Source organism: Cucurbita maxima, unplaced genomic scaffold (genome assembly GCF_002738345.1).
Source record: "Cucurbita maxima cultivar Rimu unplaced genomic scaffold, Cmax_1.0 Cma_Scf00043, whole genome shotgun sequence".
Taxonomy (NCBI): Eukaryota; Viridiplantae; Streptophyta; class Magnoliopsida; order Cucurbitales; family Cucurbitaceae; genus Cucurbita; species Cucurbita maxima.
The window spans coordinates 863,398-882,505 of NW_019272059.1; the positions used below are offsets into that span (position 1 = coordinate 863,398).

Sequence of the window (19,108 nt, forward strand, 5' to 3'; positions counted from 1 at the left end):
GGGCAGACAGCGATACGTAACAAATCATACTGGACAATATTTGCTAGTGGTGAGCATGGACTGTAACTAATGGTATCAGAGCCAGTCACTAGACGGTGGAAGGTAATAGTCGGAATAGATCTAAACTCTTTCCATAGTAGACACGTTTTAAAACCATGAGGCTGACGACAATACGTAAATGACCAAAGCGGACAATATCTGTTAGTTGTAGGCTTGAGTTGTTACTAATGGTAACAAAGTCAGTCACCAGACGGTGCGAGACACTGGTTGGAGTAGGGCTAGACCCTCTCTATAGTAGACACGTTTTAAAACCATTAGACTGACGACAATATGTAACATGCCAAAACAGACAATATCTGCTAGTATTGGGCTTGAGCTGTTACTAATGATATCAGAGCCGGTTGCTGGAAGTGCGAGACACTAGTAGAAGTAGGGCTAGATCCTCTCCATAGTAGAAAAGTTTTAAAACTGTGAGGCTGAACGGTGATTCGTGATGGGTCAAAGTAAACAATATGATCTACTAATAGTGAGCTTGAGCTGCATTATTGTAACTCAGTTTTGACGCTCTCTCTTGAACAAAATAGTATCGGAAAACCTCTCGAGTTGGATCGTAATAGATTCGTGTCGTCGGGTACTTAAAAAGAGCGGTTACTGCAAATAGGTACACTTAGAAGTGACCCATGCCAGCTTCTGAGTTGTAGAATCCTTACATCCTCCAGCTTGGGAATGACCCTCCATTCATCCCCCCCCCACTACCTCAATATTCCAATATCTCTGCTAAGCTATTAGCATGGGTTTGGCCCCGCCCCTTAGCACTCCAAAAACCCCACATCATCCACACACCCAAATGTACCATTCACTCAGCCTTCACAAACAACATCAAACTTAGGTTATTCAACATTAGGAAGCTTTTAAGTAATGGGGTTTCATCAATTTTGTATGAGATCCTCCAAGATCTAAGCTTCTTGTTGTTAGGTATATATTCAATGTGATATCATAATCTTCTTTTGTGAAAAAAGGCTATGATCTCACTAGCTATATGCTAGGTTTTAGTCTCGAAACCCGATTTACTACAGCTCTCCACGAGCCTTCGTTCAACTCGAACGAGAAAAATTCCTCTTTTTTTTGTTTCATTTTAAAGTACCGAGCAAATAAAGAGAGGAGAGAGTTTGAGATCCCACAGATCTCTCCCTAACATACATCGTTTTAAAAATCCAAGAAAGTTAAGAAAATAAAGCTCAAATAGAACCATATCTACTGAGTGTGAGCTTGAGTTGTTACTAATTGTATCAGAACTAGACACCGGAAGATAAGAAGAGACACATTGTACTTGAAGAGACATGTTTTCCTAGAATAGAGGATGAACAAAAATGTATGGTGTTCCTTTGATGTTTCAATTCAAGTAAAACCCTTTTTGTAGATCTGTCTTGTTTTTCCTTCGATTCCACAGAGGAATCTGAAATAATTTGATTTGAATTAATATTTAGCGTTGAATTAAAAAAAAAAAAAAAAATTGGTTGGATGTGATTCAAAGAGAGGTGGGAAGATATGGATAAGGGGGAAAAATACAAAATTAAAGAAATAAATATTTGATCGATCGTTGTTATTAATATACCCGTCACCGGCGGCCGGAATTTGTCGCATTTTTCCTTTTTTTTTTGGGCAAAATCAAATAAAAAAAAAGATGAAATAACTTCCATTTAAATTGAAATTATTACAGATGAAGATCCAAACTCACTTGCTCCGCCGTTTTTGCCTCGTAAACAAATCTGGTTTGGAGAGACCCGCCGGCTCCACCGCCGCCCACGGCGGCGGCACCGCGTTTCGTCATCTCATCTCCGGACAAAAGTGGCAACGGGTGCAGCGACGACCGCTCCGATACGTTATTTTGAACAGCAGAGATTCTCCACATCGCCAATGGGCTCCCGTTTATCGGCGTCGCTGTTGCTGCCGGAGAATATGACCCACCAGGGCTGCCGTAAAATCTTGTGGGGGGGGCGGCGGCGGAAGGTGAATTTCTATTCCAAGAAGGGTAATTGTTAAAGTGTAAGGTGGACGGAGCGGCGCCTAGGCGGTGGTAGTTCATGAGGCCATAGACATGAGCAGCATCGGAGAAGGGTCCAATTCCATGGACCATGGTGGCGGCATTGGACTGAAGGTGAGCCCTTTTTGCATGTTGGCGCTCTCTTTTGTGGGCGTTTTGGTGACCCCCTAAGGCTTGAGAAGTAGGGAAATTTCTACAACAAAAATGACATTCAAATCTCCGGTTACTTTCCCCGCCGTTGTTGTCGTTGTTATTATACTCCTTACCATTTTCGCATGCAACAATCGTGTCACCGGACTCCGAATCCTCAACCGACGAGGCAGTGGCAGCCGCAGCGTTTCGACTACCGAATTCTATCCCGAAAAGCCTAATACCCTTTTCTTTTGGCGCAGGACGAATGAAGGGAAGTTGAGAGAAAGACTCAACGTTCATGAAATCATGAGTCTCTCGTTCACTATTACTCTTGTCCATGAAAGTATGAAACCTGCGTCGATGTCAGAAGGACGGTCCGACTATTGATTATAGCGGAAGAGGAAGAAGAAGAGAGAGAGAGAGAGTATAGAAACGGTTGAGTCGGGTCGAGTCGAGTCGAGTCGATCGTAATATAAAAGGGAAAGGGGGAGAATGTGTGGGTCTATAAAGGGTGTGGGGGTGGTGGAGCTGACCCATCTGAGAGTGAACCCTGACAAAGCCACAAGTTATGATCAGAGAGGCTCTGGCTTCTCAAAGTACCATATTGGCTTCCTTCATTTTTTTCTTTATTTGATGTAGAAAGCTTCTCAAAGTACTTACTAGGGTTAAAGTCAATTTTATTTATCTTACCCCTTTAAACTATATACTAAACTTTACAAATTACGAAGCGACGAACCGAATATATGAATTATGCTTTATTTTTCGGTATGATTCGAGTGAAGAACACGCTCGAATTTGATATAAACCCTAGATTTAAAAAGATTTTGAGCCAAAATTTTCAGTTATTACTCATATGCTTTAAACCCAATAAAATTATTGCCCAAAAAGGAAGAAATTTATTATCTTTACTTCCTTTAGTTAAATAATAAATTATGTATTGAAGTTTATGAATCAAAAAGAGGGAGCATTGGTATATCTTTAGTTATTACCTTTGTTGGGAAGAAATCTATCATATCTTTTAAATCCAACCAAATATTTGGTCATTTAATTTCACTATTTGGTTGGTTTAACCTACTTTTTTTTCTCGACCAATTTGAACTTAACTCAACTAATTAAGACACTACATGTATTTATTTGTTTGGAAGCTCAGATGTTCAAGTACTTCATATTGTTGAAGTTGTAACACTCCATACCCAAATTTTGGATCAAGATTTAGAATTCAAATTTGGTATCTGATAGTCTCGAAGCATATTGTGTAGACAAAACATGCTAAAATGACATGTATTGGTCATTGGAGATAGTCTTCATTTGTAAAAAAAAAATCAAGACAAATAGATAACGTAACTATAGTGTAAAGGATGTACAAAAATGTCGAGACAATTAGGTGTCAAATCCTAAGTATAGACCGTTACATTATATTATGAATATATATAAAAAATTCAATTATGTTATTAGATTTAGTGACATCATGCAATGTCACCCATTAATCAACACTAATTATTAGTTGTCTTTATTTGATAAGAAAGACAGCTTCATATATATATAAAAGGATAACGTTTGTATGATTAACCTTTGTGTCTGATTGAGAAAGACCACCTCAATTTCGTAGTGATTGAGGTTAACATGGATAAGATATTAATATCGAGTTGAGTAATAACATTTTTACAATCTAGCTAGTTTTAGCCAAGTTTTACTATTCTCCAAACGTCTCAATCTCAAATAGGTTGGAGACGGGAATGAATCCTTCCTTATAAGGGTGTGTAAACCTCTGTCTAACAAACGTGTTTAAAACCATGAGACTGATGAAGAAGGGAACGAAATATTTCTTATAAGAGTGTGAAAACCTCTCCCTAACACATGTGTTTTAAAACCGTAAGGCTGATGACACTGCACGACGAACAAAAATGGACAATATCTGTTAACGATGGACTTGAATTGAGTTGACAATTGGGTTAGATGCATGTGTTGTACATGAATGAGTGGTAATGTTTAATATGAAATGTCGTTTACAGAAATAATAATAATAATAGTTGGTCGGTAATTCTGTAATTTGTGTGTCATGTTTCTCTAGAACTGTCTTGTTTCTCTCGCTCAAGGACCAGGTGCATACTGGCAGTTGGTGTTGGCTCTTTATAGCTTTGTTGGGTGTTTTATATCAGCTTCCACACCTCTGAACAAAGTGGTCCTCTTCCATAAACAACTTAAAATATTTTTCAAATGCATGTGAAACCCTACACGAATGGCCAAAAAAACCCACCTCTCATGAAAAAAGAAGTTCTTTTGAGTGCGATTGTGTTCATATAACCTGAAAATTCGATAAACCCGACCAACTCGAAAGTAGGGTTACAATCTAAGTTATATTAGTGATGCGTTATGACTCGTAAATGTTTGAAATGACAACCCAACTCAACCCAACCTAACTCAGAGTTAAGTTTTGACCTCCGTTATTCGAGTTGTTTGAGTAACAACTCAACTAATTCGAAATTTCGAGTTAATTCAAAAGATTTTTTTTTAACTTCCTCACGAGTCTCTCTCTCTGTCTGTGAGGGTAACAAAGTACAACTGATGCCATGTCTCTTTCATCCTTTACTTTGGTTGAGACATTATAATTACTCTTCAAGCTCCCTTTGCTTTCCTTCTCCTGTCCTACCTTTACATCTATCTCATCTCTCCACTCCCACATTTTACCCTCAACTTTCACTTTAAAAATTTACCGTTTATCGTTTTCCGTTGATGGTATTTTCCTTCTCATATCCTTATCGCTGTGACACTCGAGTAAAACAGTTGTACATGAATGAGCGGGATCCTAAAGATAAGATAGCTAAAAAAAACCTTAAAATAATTGAAAGTTACTACTTATACCAACAAGATACACTTATCTTCTCAGTGGTTCAGTCATAAGAACTCTATGGTTAAGTGTCTTTTGCTCAGAATAATTCTAAGATACATGTAAGTGAGGACAAAATATGTTGGAATGACTCATGTTGGTCTGTGACACATGTTACAAGGGAATGTTAAGGTCATCAGGTGTCGAATTCGAATATTGGTCATGAGTTGTGTTTCTCTGTCTCTATCATTAGCATTATCGATGGGTAGTGTTTCGAGTGGTTATTTCTCCGTCTCATTCACTCATGCCTCGAGTGACTTCAAATTCAAGGAACCACTCTATTATGATGTTTAAATTCATGAGATTTTAGGAGACTTAGAACACTATTCACTAGGAAATCAAACCTCCATTCATGCAAACTATTCATCTTTCAAATCAAAAGGGTTTGTTCCAATCATTTGTCTACCTTTTTGTTTACATTTAATTCAAACAACTACCTGAGCTAAGTCTTCACATCATACTTTTATTCCTATTACAAACATATAATGAACATCATTTTCAATGACAACAATGAACAAATTTGCATTTTAAAAGTCAGCATTTGCCTCTTTATGATCAAAAGGAAGAACAAATTGAAGAGTTGTTTTTTTCTTGTTCTTAGTGGGATGGGAGAAATTAAAAGGAAAGAAATTGCATAGGGAAGAGCATATTGAAAGCTACACAAACATAAAATGGAGAGACCCAAAATCCATGGATTTGAGCTCTTTTGGGTAATCTAAAAAGAAAGTCACGAGAGCTTAAGCTTGAAGTAGACAATATCATACCATTGTGAAAGTTCAGAAATCCACGAGAGTTTAAGCTTGAAGTAGATAATATCATAACATCGTGGAGATTCAAAAAGTCACGAGCGTTTAGGCTCAAAGTAAACAATATTATACGATTGTGGAGATTCGTTACTTAAAAGCGTGAAGCTGAATGAAAACTTTAAAAATAGTTTTTGGAGTGTGGGTTAACTCGTCTAGCAATTATTCTTGCTCAACTGCCTCCTGTTCATAATTCTACCATTCTATGCAGCCCCAAGACATGTCCTTTTCTTTCTCTCTCTTTCTCATATGCATCATTTATTGGGGGAAGGATGTTGTTATCTTAAGCATTAACATTTACTCTTAAAAGAGATGGGCGACGACTCGAATTCTCCCTCGAGGAACTATCAAGTGGGACGTAGGAAGCGTTAATTAGGAATTAGAGATGTTCATCTAAGTAAATGTCAACCAAATTTTCCATTTATTATTACGAAGATTAGGGTAAATAAACACTTAGTAAGCCGATATGTATATAAAAGTGGAGACGGGGCGGAGACTGAAGTTGGGTCGAGGTAAGTAATCCCTATCTCTAGTCCTGTTCATCTAACAAGGAGAAATCTCTATCCACTCTCTGTTCTATTTTCTGTTTAAACGGAGATTTTAAGAGAGAGATTTGCAGTGATCTCGGAGTGGACCATGCATACAAGCCGACATGGTCTCTCAAAAATCCATCTCTATCACTATGGCTGACCCAAAGAAAAGAAAGACAAGGAGAGACCACTAGGAGGTGTTTCAATCCATGGAAGAAAGCAGCTTCCTTCTTCTTTGCCATTAAAGTCACAGTCATAGGCCCTTTAGGGACCATTGCTCTACCTCTTCTCGATGCAACTGCACCACTTATCTAATTATTTTTAATTTTTTCCCTTCTTAAAACCCTTATCTCTCATCATGTGAATCTCTCTCTCTCTTCTCTTTAATTCATCTCGCACCATCATGCAATGAATTTGGGTATGAGAAACTCATGTAATAACAAAATTCATAAATTTTTCCATAACCCAGTTCAAATAACTTAATAATCTAACGAATTGGGTCAAATTCATCAGGTTCGAATCTTTTGAACCTATCGAAGGAAGATCCAATTTTCAAAAACATAATTAGTAAAGAAACATAAATAGTTTAGATGATTAGAAAGGTAAAAAGTAGGAAGAACACTCGATGTATCATCATCATATATATGATGATATAACGTGAGGAAGTTGCTCGGATTCACATCACAGGTCCCTCTCCCTCTCTCTATAGAGAGAGAGAGAGTGAGAGGCAATTAAGAAGGTAGCAAAGCAAAGCAATGGATTGATATTGTCTTTTGTGGCACAATAGAGAAGGGTCACTATCTTGTTGTTCCTTCTCTCTCTCTCTCTCTCTCTCTCTCTCTCTCTCTCTCTCTCTCTCTCTCTCTCTCTGTATGTCTCTCTCTCAGGGATTATGGCAATATGGCAATGGGCAATGAGGTGGGGTGAGAGTGACTTAGGCTTAGAGGAAATCTCCTGTCCAAAGCTAATAGCATGGCGTTGTTCCCACACACATACCCTTTATATTAATTTCCTCATTACTTTTGCATATTACAAAACACCCATTTTCTTCGCTGTATGTGGACCATAATGGATACATGCACCTTTGATTCATATCATGTCTATATCCCTTCTCCTCCTCCTCCTGTCTTGTCATCTCATCTCATCTCCCCTTTTATTAACCTCTTCTTCTCCATGCTACGACATTCTCTTATTCTTTGTCGCCTCTCTCTCTATCCTTTCACATTCTCTTAACCCTAATGTTTTACCAACCAACATATACTAATGTTTTTTTAAGGATGTATGTTTATATTTACTGTCTATACCATTGAAAGCGAAAACAAAGAAGTTTCAGGGGCGGAAAGAGGTAATGGAATTGAGAGACCGACAGGGAGAGGAGCTGTTTTGATTTGCTAAGATTAGCCGATCGTACGTACCTTCCTTTTCGATGACTCAATCATAGGAACTTTAAAGTCAAGCTCACTTAGCTTCGAGCAATTTCATGTTGAGTGATCTTCTTTGAATTTTCCTTGAAAACATATGAGTGAGACCAAAATAAGCTAAAAGAACCTATGTTGTTTTGTTGGGACAATCTCCACTCTATGCGTAGTTCAAAATAAGTAGATAATGTAGCCATGTCATAAAATAATGTTCAGAGACACAAATATTAAGTATGAACTAGATATTCATTACAATTACAAGTTCTAATACAAGTTGGTATCCAACCAACTCAATTCAATACCGTCTCGACAACTAAACTAGTCTCTCGAAAAGTCAACACTATGGGTAGCGTTTCAATTGAGTTAGTCTCCTACGCAAGAGGAATACTTCATAGGCCAACACCTCAATAGCATTATTTCCAAAAATTACTACATCTAAAAGAGTATCAATCCATAGCTTATTTAACTTAAAATAGAAAAAAAAAACAAAAAACAAAACATGTCACGTGTGTGAGTGATTAGAATACAAAAAGTTTAGTACAAAGTTCATTAAATTCTCCAAAAAGAGGTTTGAAGGGTTCAAGGCAATGGGGACAGAAGAATGGAAAGGTTTCATGGTCCTCTTACCACCTTTGTAGCCTACACTGTCTTCTGACCGACCTACTAAAGATTTCTCAATTAACTTTCTTTCCTCTTTTATTTATTTTTAGGACACATTTCCATCACCATCTCTTCATATCATGCATTAACAATTTGTCTGTGGGGACATCTCTCTTAAAACCCATTATTTCTCTATCAACCAAGTTTTTAAATCAATTCATCCTTACCCATTGATTCTCTTTCGTTCTAGCCGCTTGAGCTAGGTTAAAAACTTAGTAACCTTCGAACTTTAGGTACGAGTAAAATTGACTGTGTGTTTATTTAACCTTGATATGATCGATTGGAGTTGGTTAGGTTACTCAGAGTCATCGTGGGAGAAGATGTTGGGCTTGTTGACTAAATATTTGGAGGGCTCTTCTACCAACAAGAAAAATCTTTCGATTAGTCTCCATTTACTAAGTAGCTATCCTTTCTTGATCGTTTTCACTTTCTTGCTAGAAACATCTCTCTCTCTCTCCTATCTTTGCAATCGTGTTCTCTCAATCATCCAGGAGATCACCCACATGGTGCTAAGGGTATATGCAGATTGGGTTGGGTTGGGTTGAATCGAAAAAAGAATTGGACCAACACGAAAAACTACTTTTTTCAAGCCATTATCATCGATCAAACAGTTCACAAATAACTCATAAACATAACACAACCAAAATCCTTACTCGAATTACAAAAACGATGAACATTTGTTTATCCAAACATGTTTGAATGAGAAATAGAGAATCATTAGCAGAAACCCATGTTCTTCATGTTTTGACACTAAAGTGGGAGCTGAAATTAAGAGCCAATATAGTATCTGAATTTGGTAGTTGCTAAGTTTACAACCTCCACATCAATAATGTTCCCTCCATTTACTTCATTTCCTGCAATATTTGGTCCACATCCTTAGATCATAATGTTGACTTGACACCCCTCTTTTCAAATATCTTTCCTCAAAAAAATCAAAATTTACCCGTAAACTTGTCATATTGTATCAACTTTCACCCGAAACATCTAATTTCATCAAATTATTTAGAAAAGATGAGAAATTAGCTCATCAAGCATTCCCGTAGTAAGATATTTCAAGCAACAAAAAGCATCTAATCTAACCTTATAGCATTCTCGTAGTAAATCCACGAGTTTAAGCTAAATCTTTCTCGATCATATCAACCTAATGAGTACGAAATGATATAATGTACTTTCATTTACATATTGAAAACCAATGGAAATTCCATAGACAAGAGAATCTTTTTGTCCAACCCCCTCTTTAATTTCACATCTTTCTTTTACTGAGCCATACAATCAAAACTCTCTCTCTCACACAGCTCTTCTTTAATGGTGTAAATTTTTACCCAAGATACGTCAAGGATCGTTGGGAGAAGAGTCTCATATTGGCTAATTAAGAAGAAGATCGTGAGTTTATAAGGAAGAAATACTACTTCCATTGGTACGAGGCTTTTTGGGAAAATAAAAAAGTAACGCCACGAGAATTTATGCTCAAAGTGGACAATATCATATCATTGTGGAGGGTCGTGGTTCATAACATAATAACAAAACAGTTCTCAAAGTTGGGTATCTACTTTCCTTTCAATTCTTTGGCAGAGCAAACATGAGCTGATCTTATGACATTTCTTACAACTTTACCTGAGTTTCTGTGGTACTTCACTCAGGAACCCCTAAAGAGACTAAAAAACTGTGCTTTTTTTTGGCTTTGATGAACTTGTAAGACTTTTGTCCTTCTACCATTCTAAAAGTTATGTCATAAACTAAAACTCAGCAGTACTTATTACTGTGTCGTTCTTTCTTTCTCTCTCTCTCTATGGATCTTTTTAGCAATGCTCAATTCCTCCAAACACAGCTTAAGGGGAAAAACGTACTTGAGAGACCTTTTTTGATCTTGCTTTTGATATCAGTGTATGCTGTAGGGCCCTTTAGGTGATGCAAAGGAAATCTGCCAAAGATGAACAGAAACTCACATACTATCTAATGAAAAAATGTGTCAAAAACTTAGATAAGTATCTATCTACCTACCAAAGTACAAGTGTCTTAACTGGTTTTAATGTTGAAGCCCCAACTCAAAGTTACAAAGCTTTTGCTTTTCTGGTTTTGTGGTTATAATTTGAAATAGATATCTCTAGCTCTGGCTAGCCTAGCTTGTTTTGCCTTCAAAAGGGTAGGACTCATTGCCGGCCAAGTGGATAGTTACCCCTTTCATTTTTCCTCGCTCTCATTATTCCATTGCAATTTAATGGGATCTTGTGTTTTCCACCTCTTTATGGCCTATTTTGGACATTTTAACGAGAGTTGAATGAATAGAGTCCTGATTTGAAGGACCTATTCGTTAGATAACCCTAAGAAAACCCTTCTCTTTTATTGTAAACACTTTATCACTCTACAAAATCTTAACAGGGTCGTTTGGGTTTGGATTCGTGTAATTTTATCTGGGTCACTGTAGATTTACAAGAGTACTGAACATGGCAGCACATCAAGCCTAAAATTGTAGCATATCCCCACTTTTTAGTCGCCATATTTGACTAAAACTAATAAGTTAGCTACATCATCATTTTGGATAATGATTATTAGGTACTTATTAGCTAGATCATGGTGTAGGACAACTGTGAAATTCCACATTGGTTGGAAAGGAGAACGAAACCTTCCTTATAAGAGTGTGAAAACATCTCCCTATCAGACGTGTTTTGAAACCATGAGGCTGACTAAGATATGTAATATGGAAACCTCTCCCTAGCAGATGCGTTTTAAAACTGTGAAGCTACAACGATACGTAATGGGTCAAAGCGGACAATATCTACTATCAATGGGCTTGGGCTATTACAACAATAGTTTCCCATCCGAGAAATCTAAGCTAATTCATCAATAGACACCCCATAACAATAATTAGCTGCATATTTTTCTCTATCCTTAATCAATTTAAGGTTAAAACTAAGAGAAGATGGGGAAAATTTATGAGAAAATCTTGAAAGGGGAATTGTGCAGGCGACAGCTGGAGATGTAGCCAATTATGGATATGAGATTTATTGAGAAATTAAAGCAATCTGAAGCTCTATGGGTTCTACAATAATTGAATTTGATTCCTTCACATTTTGTGAGCCAATCATTTATTGATAAGAGGGTTTTCTATTATAGTGATTGGTCAATTCAGTGTTATTCTTCTTCAATTGTGTGACCTTGGAGATTTCCCAAATTCTCTATTTCCATTTCCATTATACAAAAATAAGTTCGGGTATGGCTTGAGATTTGATCTCTTTTAACTTTTTAGTTGAGAATGTAACGTGTTATCGGCTTAAAACTAAGAGCTTATTAATCTATAAATTTCCAAGAAACTTTCAACTTAAAGCTCTTGAAAGCGATAAGACGACAAGTCATGATGTTTAGGGCTTCCTCCTTATCTCTCACCCTACCCTTTCATTTCTATTTAAACTTTTCCGACTACGGGAATTAATTGATTGGATATTCATGAACCACAATCTTTCCTAGGAACTGTTTCTATGACAATAGACGGAGTACTCTGACCTCAGGTAATGATGCACCTAAGGACAAGCCAACAGCCAACTCAACAACAATTGACCCACACAAAGATGACACACACAAACTGGTAATGTCGTATAGAATGGACCATTTTGAATCAATAGATCCAGGTAACTTTACTCATCAGTAACGTTCACTTCACAATTATTGGAGTCATTTGATTCATACTGGTCCACACTTACGCCCACTTGAAATTGGTAAATTTTAGAAAGTTTGATTCCTTGAGCGAGTTTATCATCACAGATGAACAAATCTCGTATCAAAATTGCAGAGTTCTTATCTTCTCTAACATGGGAATAATATGTACTATTATTTCAGTTAATCAACACTCATTTGAGTTATTCCAAATCTTTGCTAGAGTGAAGTAATAATGCTACTGACTCTGTATATAGTCTCCTTAAAAGTGCAATCTATCTAAGATGATGACAACAATATCAGACATTTCTAGCCTTAAAAGTGCTAAGATCTTCCTAAACAGAGGATCTGATCAGCTGCTCGATCGATACAACCACCAGTTACCGACAACATCAAGCAGAAGCACAATATTTGATTTCAGAGAGAATGTGATGGTACCTACTGTAATCCGAGATGTGTTTGAAGCCAGGAGTTAAATTTGAGAAGAATGTCAAAACTGCTGTCAAATGTTGTGGGTTATTGGTTGCAAAAGCTGCTTGATGAATAAACAAAGAAGGCCAGACAGTGTCGACCTGCAGGACGTGTTTGATAAGCCATTAGCTACAATGAATGCCAAAGGGCTGTGTGATGAATTAAAGCTTAAACGAACAAAAATGGTACGAATGTACGAAGGGCCACAAAAATTGAAATGATAAACGTCAAACTTTCCATTACACTAGCACGCAATAATCTTGTTAAATTAAAGCTCCATGAATGTACAAAGCCACCAGCGTGGTATCAACTCTTCCTAATAGATCCTAATCCAAATTCTGAGTTGGTAGGGTATGTTTTTAGAAGAAATTGATGGGAAAAATTGAGCCAAAAGCAAAAAAGGGGAAAACATGACTGATTTACCTTAATCGGGCAGCATCCATTAGAAAGAAACTTCAACCAAGCTCACCATTCTGTGAGATGATACACAAACAGAGCTAACAGAGATGATCGATCAAATTTCCTTCTGGGTTTCCTGCGGTTCTACCGCCATCGAGTTGCTTGCCTCCCAATTTTTTTTATAAATTAATCAATATTACTTACTTCATATTAAATTTGCTAAACAACTTCAATTTCGCCATATTATCAAGAAGAAAAAAAAAAAAAAAAAACCTTTTGAAATTCCCTTTATATTTCAAAAAATACGTTTCAAAAGTATAATGTTGGATTTTCTTTAAATATCGAATATAATGCGACTATAATTTAGTGAATTAAACGATAATTATTATCTGAGATAGTTTATTAATATTTCATCTTGGATTGTTATAAATTAGTTGAGGTATATATTTCTTAAATTATCGTCACTAATCAACAAAATATTTTAACGAACTTATACCATCTAGAAGGTTAAAAAACAAGTTTAAATTTCAAACATTAATTCACCAAACTTTCTCAATAAAATTCATCGTCGCATAGTACGTTGATGGATTAAGTGCATATTACCATTTCCAAGTCGACATTCGATCTTGAGCTCTACCATTGTTGAACTAAAAACCGTTTATTTCTTTCACAACTCATCCAATTATACATCTTCAAAAATATATTTGATGAAAAAAAAAAAAAAAAAAAAAAAAACAGACTAGAAACCGATCTCTTGTTCCAGTAAACCTCAATAGATCATGACATCCCTGAGTATCCGTATAAAATTGTCTAGCAGTGGTTAAAGAAAAATTAGAAACTAAAGAGAATAATAAGATATCAACAAGTATAATAAGAGTTCGTCACTTGTTCGTCGCACGTCTCAGCGACAATTGACATTTACTCCTTCCTTTTAGGTCGGAGATTCAAATCCTCATTACCCCACATTTCTTATACAACAAAAGAACGTGCTTTAAACTCAACCTATCAGCTTCATTCACGAGTCCATATTTCGTATATGAATTGTTTTCTAAAACAATTCCAAATGAGAATTTGTACTCAAAGATGCGATCATATAAGCTAGTAGTAATGCCAACAAGAACATTAACAAAACTGTTGATGCAAATAAAAAAATATTACAGTATTACACAGTTAGCATGTTTTCCTTTCAATGTTCATCATTTCACTCACCCCCACGAAGTCTTCTAATAGGTAATAGTAAAATGTAGTGTAATGTTTCAACTAAAGAAGATACTTGTAGATTACAGATTTAGATAAGATGCTACATAAATAAACCCTTTCTCAAGTGACTCGTACGCATCAACTTTCACGCACCTCTACTATTCTCATGTGACAACTACTAGACCTTATTACATTCAATTGTCAAACTAACTAATACGGGATATTAAATCGACTATCATGACTTGAAACTATTCTCCCTCAATCTTTTATTGTTTATATGACTCTTATCGATCTCTAGGATAACCCATGTTAGTGATAAAATCAATCATATTTGAAACTCGACCCTCAACCCTCAACTATATCTACTGTACTCAAAACGGTTTGTAACAGTCCAAGCCCACCCTAGCAGATATCTCTTCCAGGCTTCCCCTCAAGATTTTACGTGTATGCTAGAGAGAGGTTTCCACACTCTTATAAGGAATGCTTTGTTCTCCTCTCCAACCGATGTAAGATCTCATAATCCACCCTCCTTAAAGGCCAGCGTCCTCGCTGGCACACCACCCAATGTCTAGCTCTGATACCATTTGTAACAACTCAAGCCCACCTTATCAGATATTGTCCTCTTTGGACTTTCCCTCAAGATTTTAAAGTGTGTCTACTAGGGAAAGGTTTCTCCACCTTTATAAGGAATGCTTCGTTCCCCTCTCCAACTAACGTGGGATCTGAAGTCACACTGTTACTACTCAAACTACACCAATATCGTCTATAAATTTCACCTAGAAACCATATTTTGGTTGACCCTCAACGAACCAATTGTACTTAGATCTGTAAGAGAATCATAACCAACAATTATATCACTGTTCTCACCTGTTCGATTACAAAACAGTGATTGCAATAGTCAGCATCATATTATAGACCACTAAAGCTTTGAAACTCTACACACTTCTAATGAGAATGATAGATAGATAGTGCAAGAATCCATGGTTCTACGGGTGCTCTGAAGGAGGAGAAATTACAAGCTAAATTAAGAAACCTCAAGTTCATGGAATGTCATAATGTTTGGTATGCTAGGAATTCTCAAACAGATAAGTAACTATCACAGCATACCAATCAAGCAAAGAAGGTTTGAATTGGATATAGAATGGTAGCTTAGCTCAAAATTTATTGATCAACAGCCAGCAGAACTCACAGAAGGCAATAGAATCATTGAATGTAATCAAAGTTTTCAAAGAACAAAAACTTATTCTGATCCCAGAAAAGATGGAATTCTTTCCAAATCTAATCAAGATTTCAAGCGAAGATTAGAACCAGAATCACCCTCTCAAATTTTCAGAAGCCATAGCTAAACTAAGTCCGATGAACTCACTACAAAATTAACATATAGAACCCTAATAAAAAGCCTAATCAGCCCAAATCAAGTACGAAAAATTCATAATCAAAGTGGTGGGAAAGGAGCATAAACTTGATTCAAGCCTAACCTAAATCAGTTCGTCTTAGGATCTGGCATCGGGAACAAGCCGGCGCCGGCGCCCCTTGGCGGCGAGAATCCCAAGAACTTCTGCAAATTGGTCCTAATGCTAATCGAACAGAGGAAGTACAGAAACGCCATAGCGCAATCGGTAGGATCATCGCCCTGTAAACCTCGGTGGCTCATCTTCATCACAAGTCCAAAAGGCTTAAAAGGCAATTTGGCAACAACCTTGCCTTCGAAGAGCGAATTGAGCAATCCAAATACGACGAACAGAACAAGGGCAACGACGGCGCCGGATTTGAACTTGAAGAGTGAGAGGTCGCGGCTGGATTCCTTGAGACTGGTCTCGACGCGATCGATCTTCTTGGTTTTGGACTTCTTGACGGTGATTTTGGAGCTGTCTGTCTTCATGGTCTCGAGCTTTTTGGCAGCCTTGTCGATGGAGGATCGTAGGGTTTTGTAGGAGTTCGTGCGGTAGATGAGAAGCCATGAGATGGCCTCGCACACGATGGCGGTGCAGACGGAGATTCCGACCACCGTAAGGCTGTCGGAGTATCGGAAGGAGGAGAAAAGGGGGATCGTGGCCATCACCGGAATCGGGAGGAAAGTGGGGAAATTTGAAGGAAAGATCAAAAAATTGTTGTGGAGAGTTGGATTGGATCTGAAGGGAAAATTGTGTTTGAATCTAAATTATGTGATTTCAAACAAAATTATCAACTTCGATCAATTATGAGGGAAAAGAACGGCCACACTCATTCTCTTACAAATATTTATTTATATATATATATGGCTGAGATTCATGTTCAAATCTAGTTGACATTTTTTCTTCTTTCCCCCGCATAAAATTTTAGATAGGCTACAAAGTTATGGATTTCGATCAATTATGAGCTAATACACTGTTCGGTGTCTTGTCTATGACACTATTTGTGATGATCCAAACTCATCGTTCAGTGTCTTGCCTCTAGCAATTATGAGCTGTCACACCGCTTGGTGTTTGCCTTTAACACCATTTGTAATGGTCCAAGTTCATTGTCTCGTACCTTGCCTCTGACATTGTTTGTAATAGCTCAAGTTCACCATTAATAGATATTGTTCGATTTAGCTCGTTACATTCTATTGTCCATCTTATAGTTTTAAAACTCGTCTGCTAAAGAAGAAGTTTGCACCTACTTTATATAAAGAAATGTTTCAAATAGAATAATAAATTAGGAATATTTTTAAAAAAAATAGTCTGGTCAAATTTGAAAAAATTAAAAGTTTAGGGCAAAAATGTAAATAAGACTTTTTGTTTTGGATCTTTGGGCCGAAGCTCGGAACGAGGGCTAATTTTCAACTCCCTCTTATCTGTTAAGTTGGACACAAAAGCTCACTTTTAGTCCATCATCGGAGCCGGAGAAGGTGGCCAAGCTCTGCAGTGCGTCGGCTCCTCGTCAGAAACTTGAGGTGCGTCGGCCTCACTCTATATCTGGCTGTTTTTCAAAACTCTGGAAATGTTTCGGTAGCATTACCTTTGAGTTTCGGTCAATCAAGGAGTTTTTGTTGTGTTTCTATCTCGTGTTTATGTAATGCTTTTATCGATAGCTTAATGGTTTTTTCTTTTGACGTTTATGAAGTTCAGATTTTCTGGAGTTTTAAGCCTAAAAACTAGGGCTAAGAAATTTGCAATTTGAAATGCTTTCGACATTTTTCTGAGTAAAGTAGCGTTAAGTTTGTTCTTGCATCTTCATAATAGTACAATTTCCTGATGTTTACTAGTGGTGAATTTGAACTTGCTTTGAGTTATCTTTAAGTGGAGCACGTTGTCCAAAATGTTCAGGTGTTGCTTGCTCCCCTAAATGCTTAATAGATTTTAGAAGTTACAAAACCTATCACTTTTAATGTTCTCAAAGAGATTGGTTTAAAAGGTGATACCTCTAAAGCTTTGAGAGTGACCTATTCTGGGTGGATATTGCTAACTTTGCTCTCACAGGTGTGGAAAATGGGGAGCAAATTGCAATAGAAGTAGTACTGACGGAGGAAGAAATTGTAGCATCATTGCAATTCACTGCAATTACGAACAACCCGAGACGATTCCCTTTTGACTTGCAGGCCAAAAAGAGAGGCAATATTTCTTCCATGAATTCTCTTTTCTTACATTCTTCTCTTGGTCCACCACTTGCTTGCAAGCCCCTGCCATGTCCTCTTAAGAGGCCTATACATATGCGTGCACTACTTGGCTTTCGTTGCAGTACTAGGATATTTTCTCGTTCGGAATTATCTCCTGTCAAATTATGTCCATCCTTACATATTAGCAGATCAATCACCTGTTCTTCAACTCCTTCAAATGAGGGTGTGGTATCAGTGATCAATTTTGAAGATTTAGTTGAGAAGGACTTTTCGTTTCTCGATTCAGACGATTTTGGTTCTATAGAAGAGCATGATGAAAAGATTAGGCGCATCATTTCTGCTGGAGAAATTGCAGAAAGTTCTCAGGTTATGGTTGCCATTTCTTCAGAAGGATTTGTTGATCGGTTGTACGACTCAGCTCCTTGCCGAAGTTTACTTGTTGTCCATGATGCTATTCTACCATTAGCTTGTATTAAAGAAAAATATGACAAAGTTAAGTGCTGGCAAGGAGAAGTTATATATGTGCCAGAAAAATGGGGACCTTTTGACGTTGTATTTCTCTATTATCTGCCAGCAATGCCTTTTGAACTCGACGCAATCTTTGGCGCACTCACACAACGTTGTTTGCCAGGTGATTTTTTTTTCTTTTTTTGCATAGTTTCTTACCATCTTTGTTCGATCTCCAGATTATAAGTTATGGATTTGAGCAATTGGTTTTTTCCTTGCCTCCAAGATATATCATTAGTCCTTGGGGCAATGTTGAGATATATTGTGACATAATCTGTTAGTTCCTTTAGAAAATAAAACCACATGGAAATGAAATCTTGCTTGTTTTATAGATTCTATTACAGCCCTAAGGTAATCTATTTCCTTCTTGCTCAATAGGGGGAAGACTAGTTATTAGTCATCCCGGTGGAAGGAAAGCGTTACAGCAAGAACAGCAACAGTTCTCAGATGTCGTAGTTTCGGATTTACCTGATAGGACTACTTTGCAGAAAGTTGCTGCTGATCACTCTTTTGGCCTGACTGAATTTGTAGATGAGGATGGCTTTTATCTTGCAGTTTTGAAGTTCAACAAGGATTGATCATGAGCCTGAATATTTCATCAGAGGCCAGCAGTTCAATATCTAAGTCCTGCTGCAAAATCTTACCAAATTTGGATAAACCAAATGTTGATGTTTTTGTCATTGATCATTGAGTATCATTTCCAGGTGGTAGTGCAAAGGATCAAGTTTGATATTCTCTGATCCTTGTTGGTTGCTTAAATTCCATCCAACAAGATTGTTACAGTTCTTGCTATTTTATGAAATCCTGAATCAGATAAAGTTCCTAACAT

General features: G+C 37.1%; 2 protein-coding genes and 1 pseudogene across 2 annotated transcripts; 1 reads left to right on the top strand and 2 right to left on the bottom strand.

Moving 5' to 3' along the window:
* Window positions 1–1,675: 1,675 nt before the first annotated feature.
* On the bottom strand, window positions 1,676–2,746 carry LOC111470038 (zinc finger protein 8-like). Its single transcript, XM_023115496.1, has one exon. It carries the CDS (start codon window positions 2,513–2,515, stop codon window positions 1,715–1,717), a length of 801 nt encoding a protein of 266 aa, XP_022971264.1. The 5' UTR covers window positions 2,516–2,746; the 3' UTR covers window positions 1,676–1,714.
* A 6,356-nt stretch (window positions 2,747–9,102) lies between these two features.
* Window positions 9,103–16,428, bottom strand: LOC111470039 (annotated as a pseudogene).
* A 553-nt stretch (window positions 16,429–16,981) lies between these two features.
* On the top strand, window positions 16,982–19,107 carry LOC111470036. The gene is made up of 3 exons (XM_023115495.1): window positions 16,982–17,109; window positions 17,636–18,403; window positions 18,658–19,107. Exons 2-3 carry the CDS (start codon window positions 17,782–17,784, stop codon window positions 18,855–18,857), a joined length of 822 nt encoding a protein of 273 aa, XP_022971263.1. The 5' UTR covers window positions 16,982–17,109; window positions 17,636–17,781; the 3' UTR covers window positions 18,858–19,107.
* Window position 19,108: the final 1 nt, after the last annotated feature.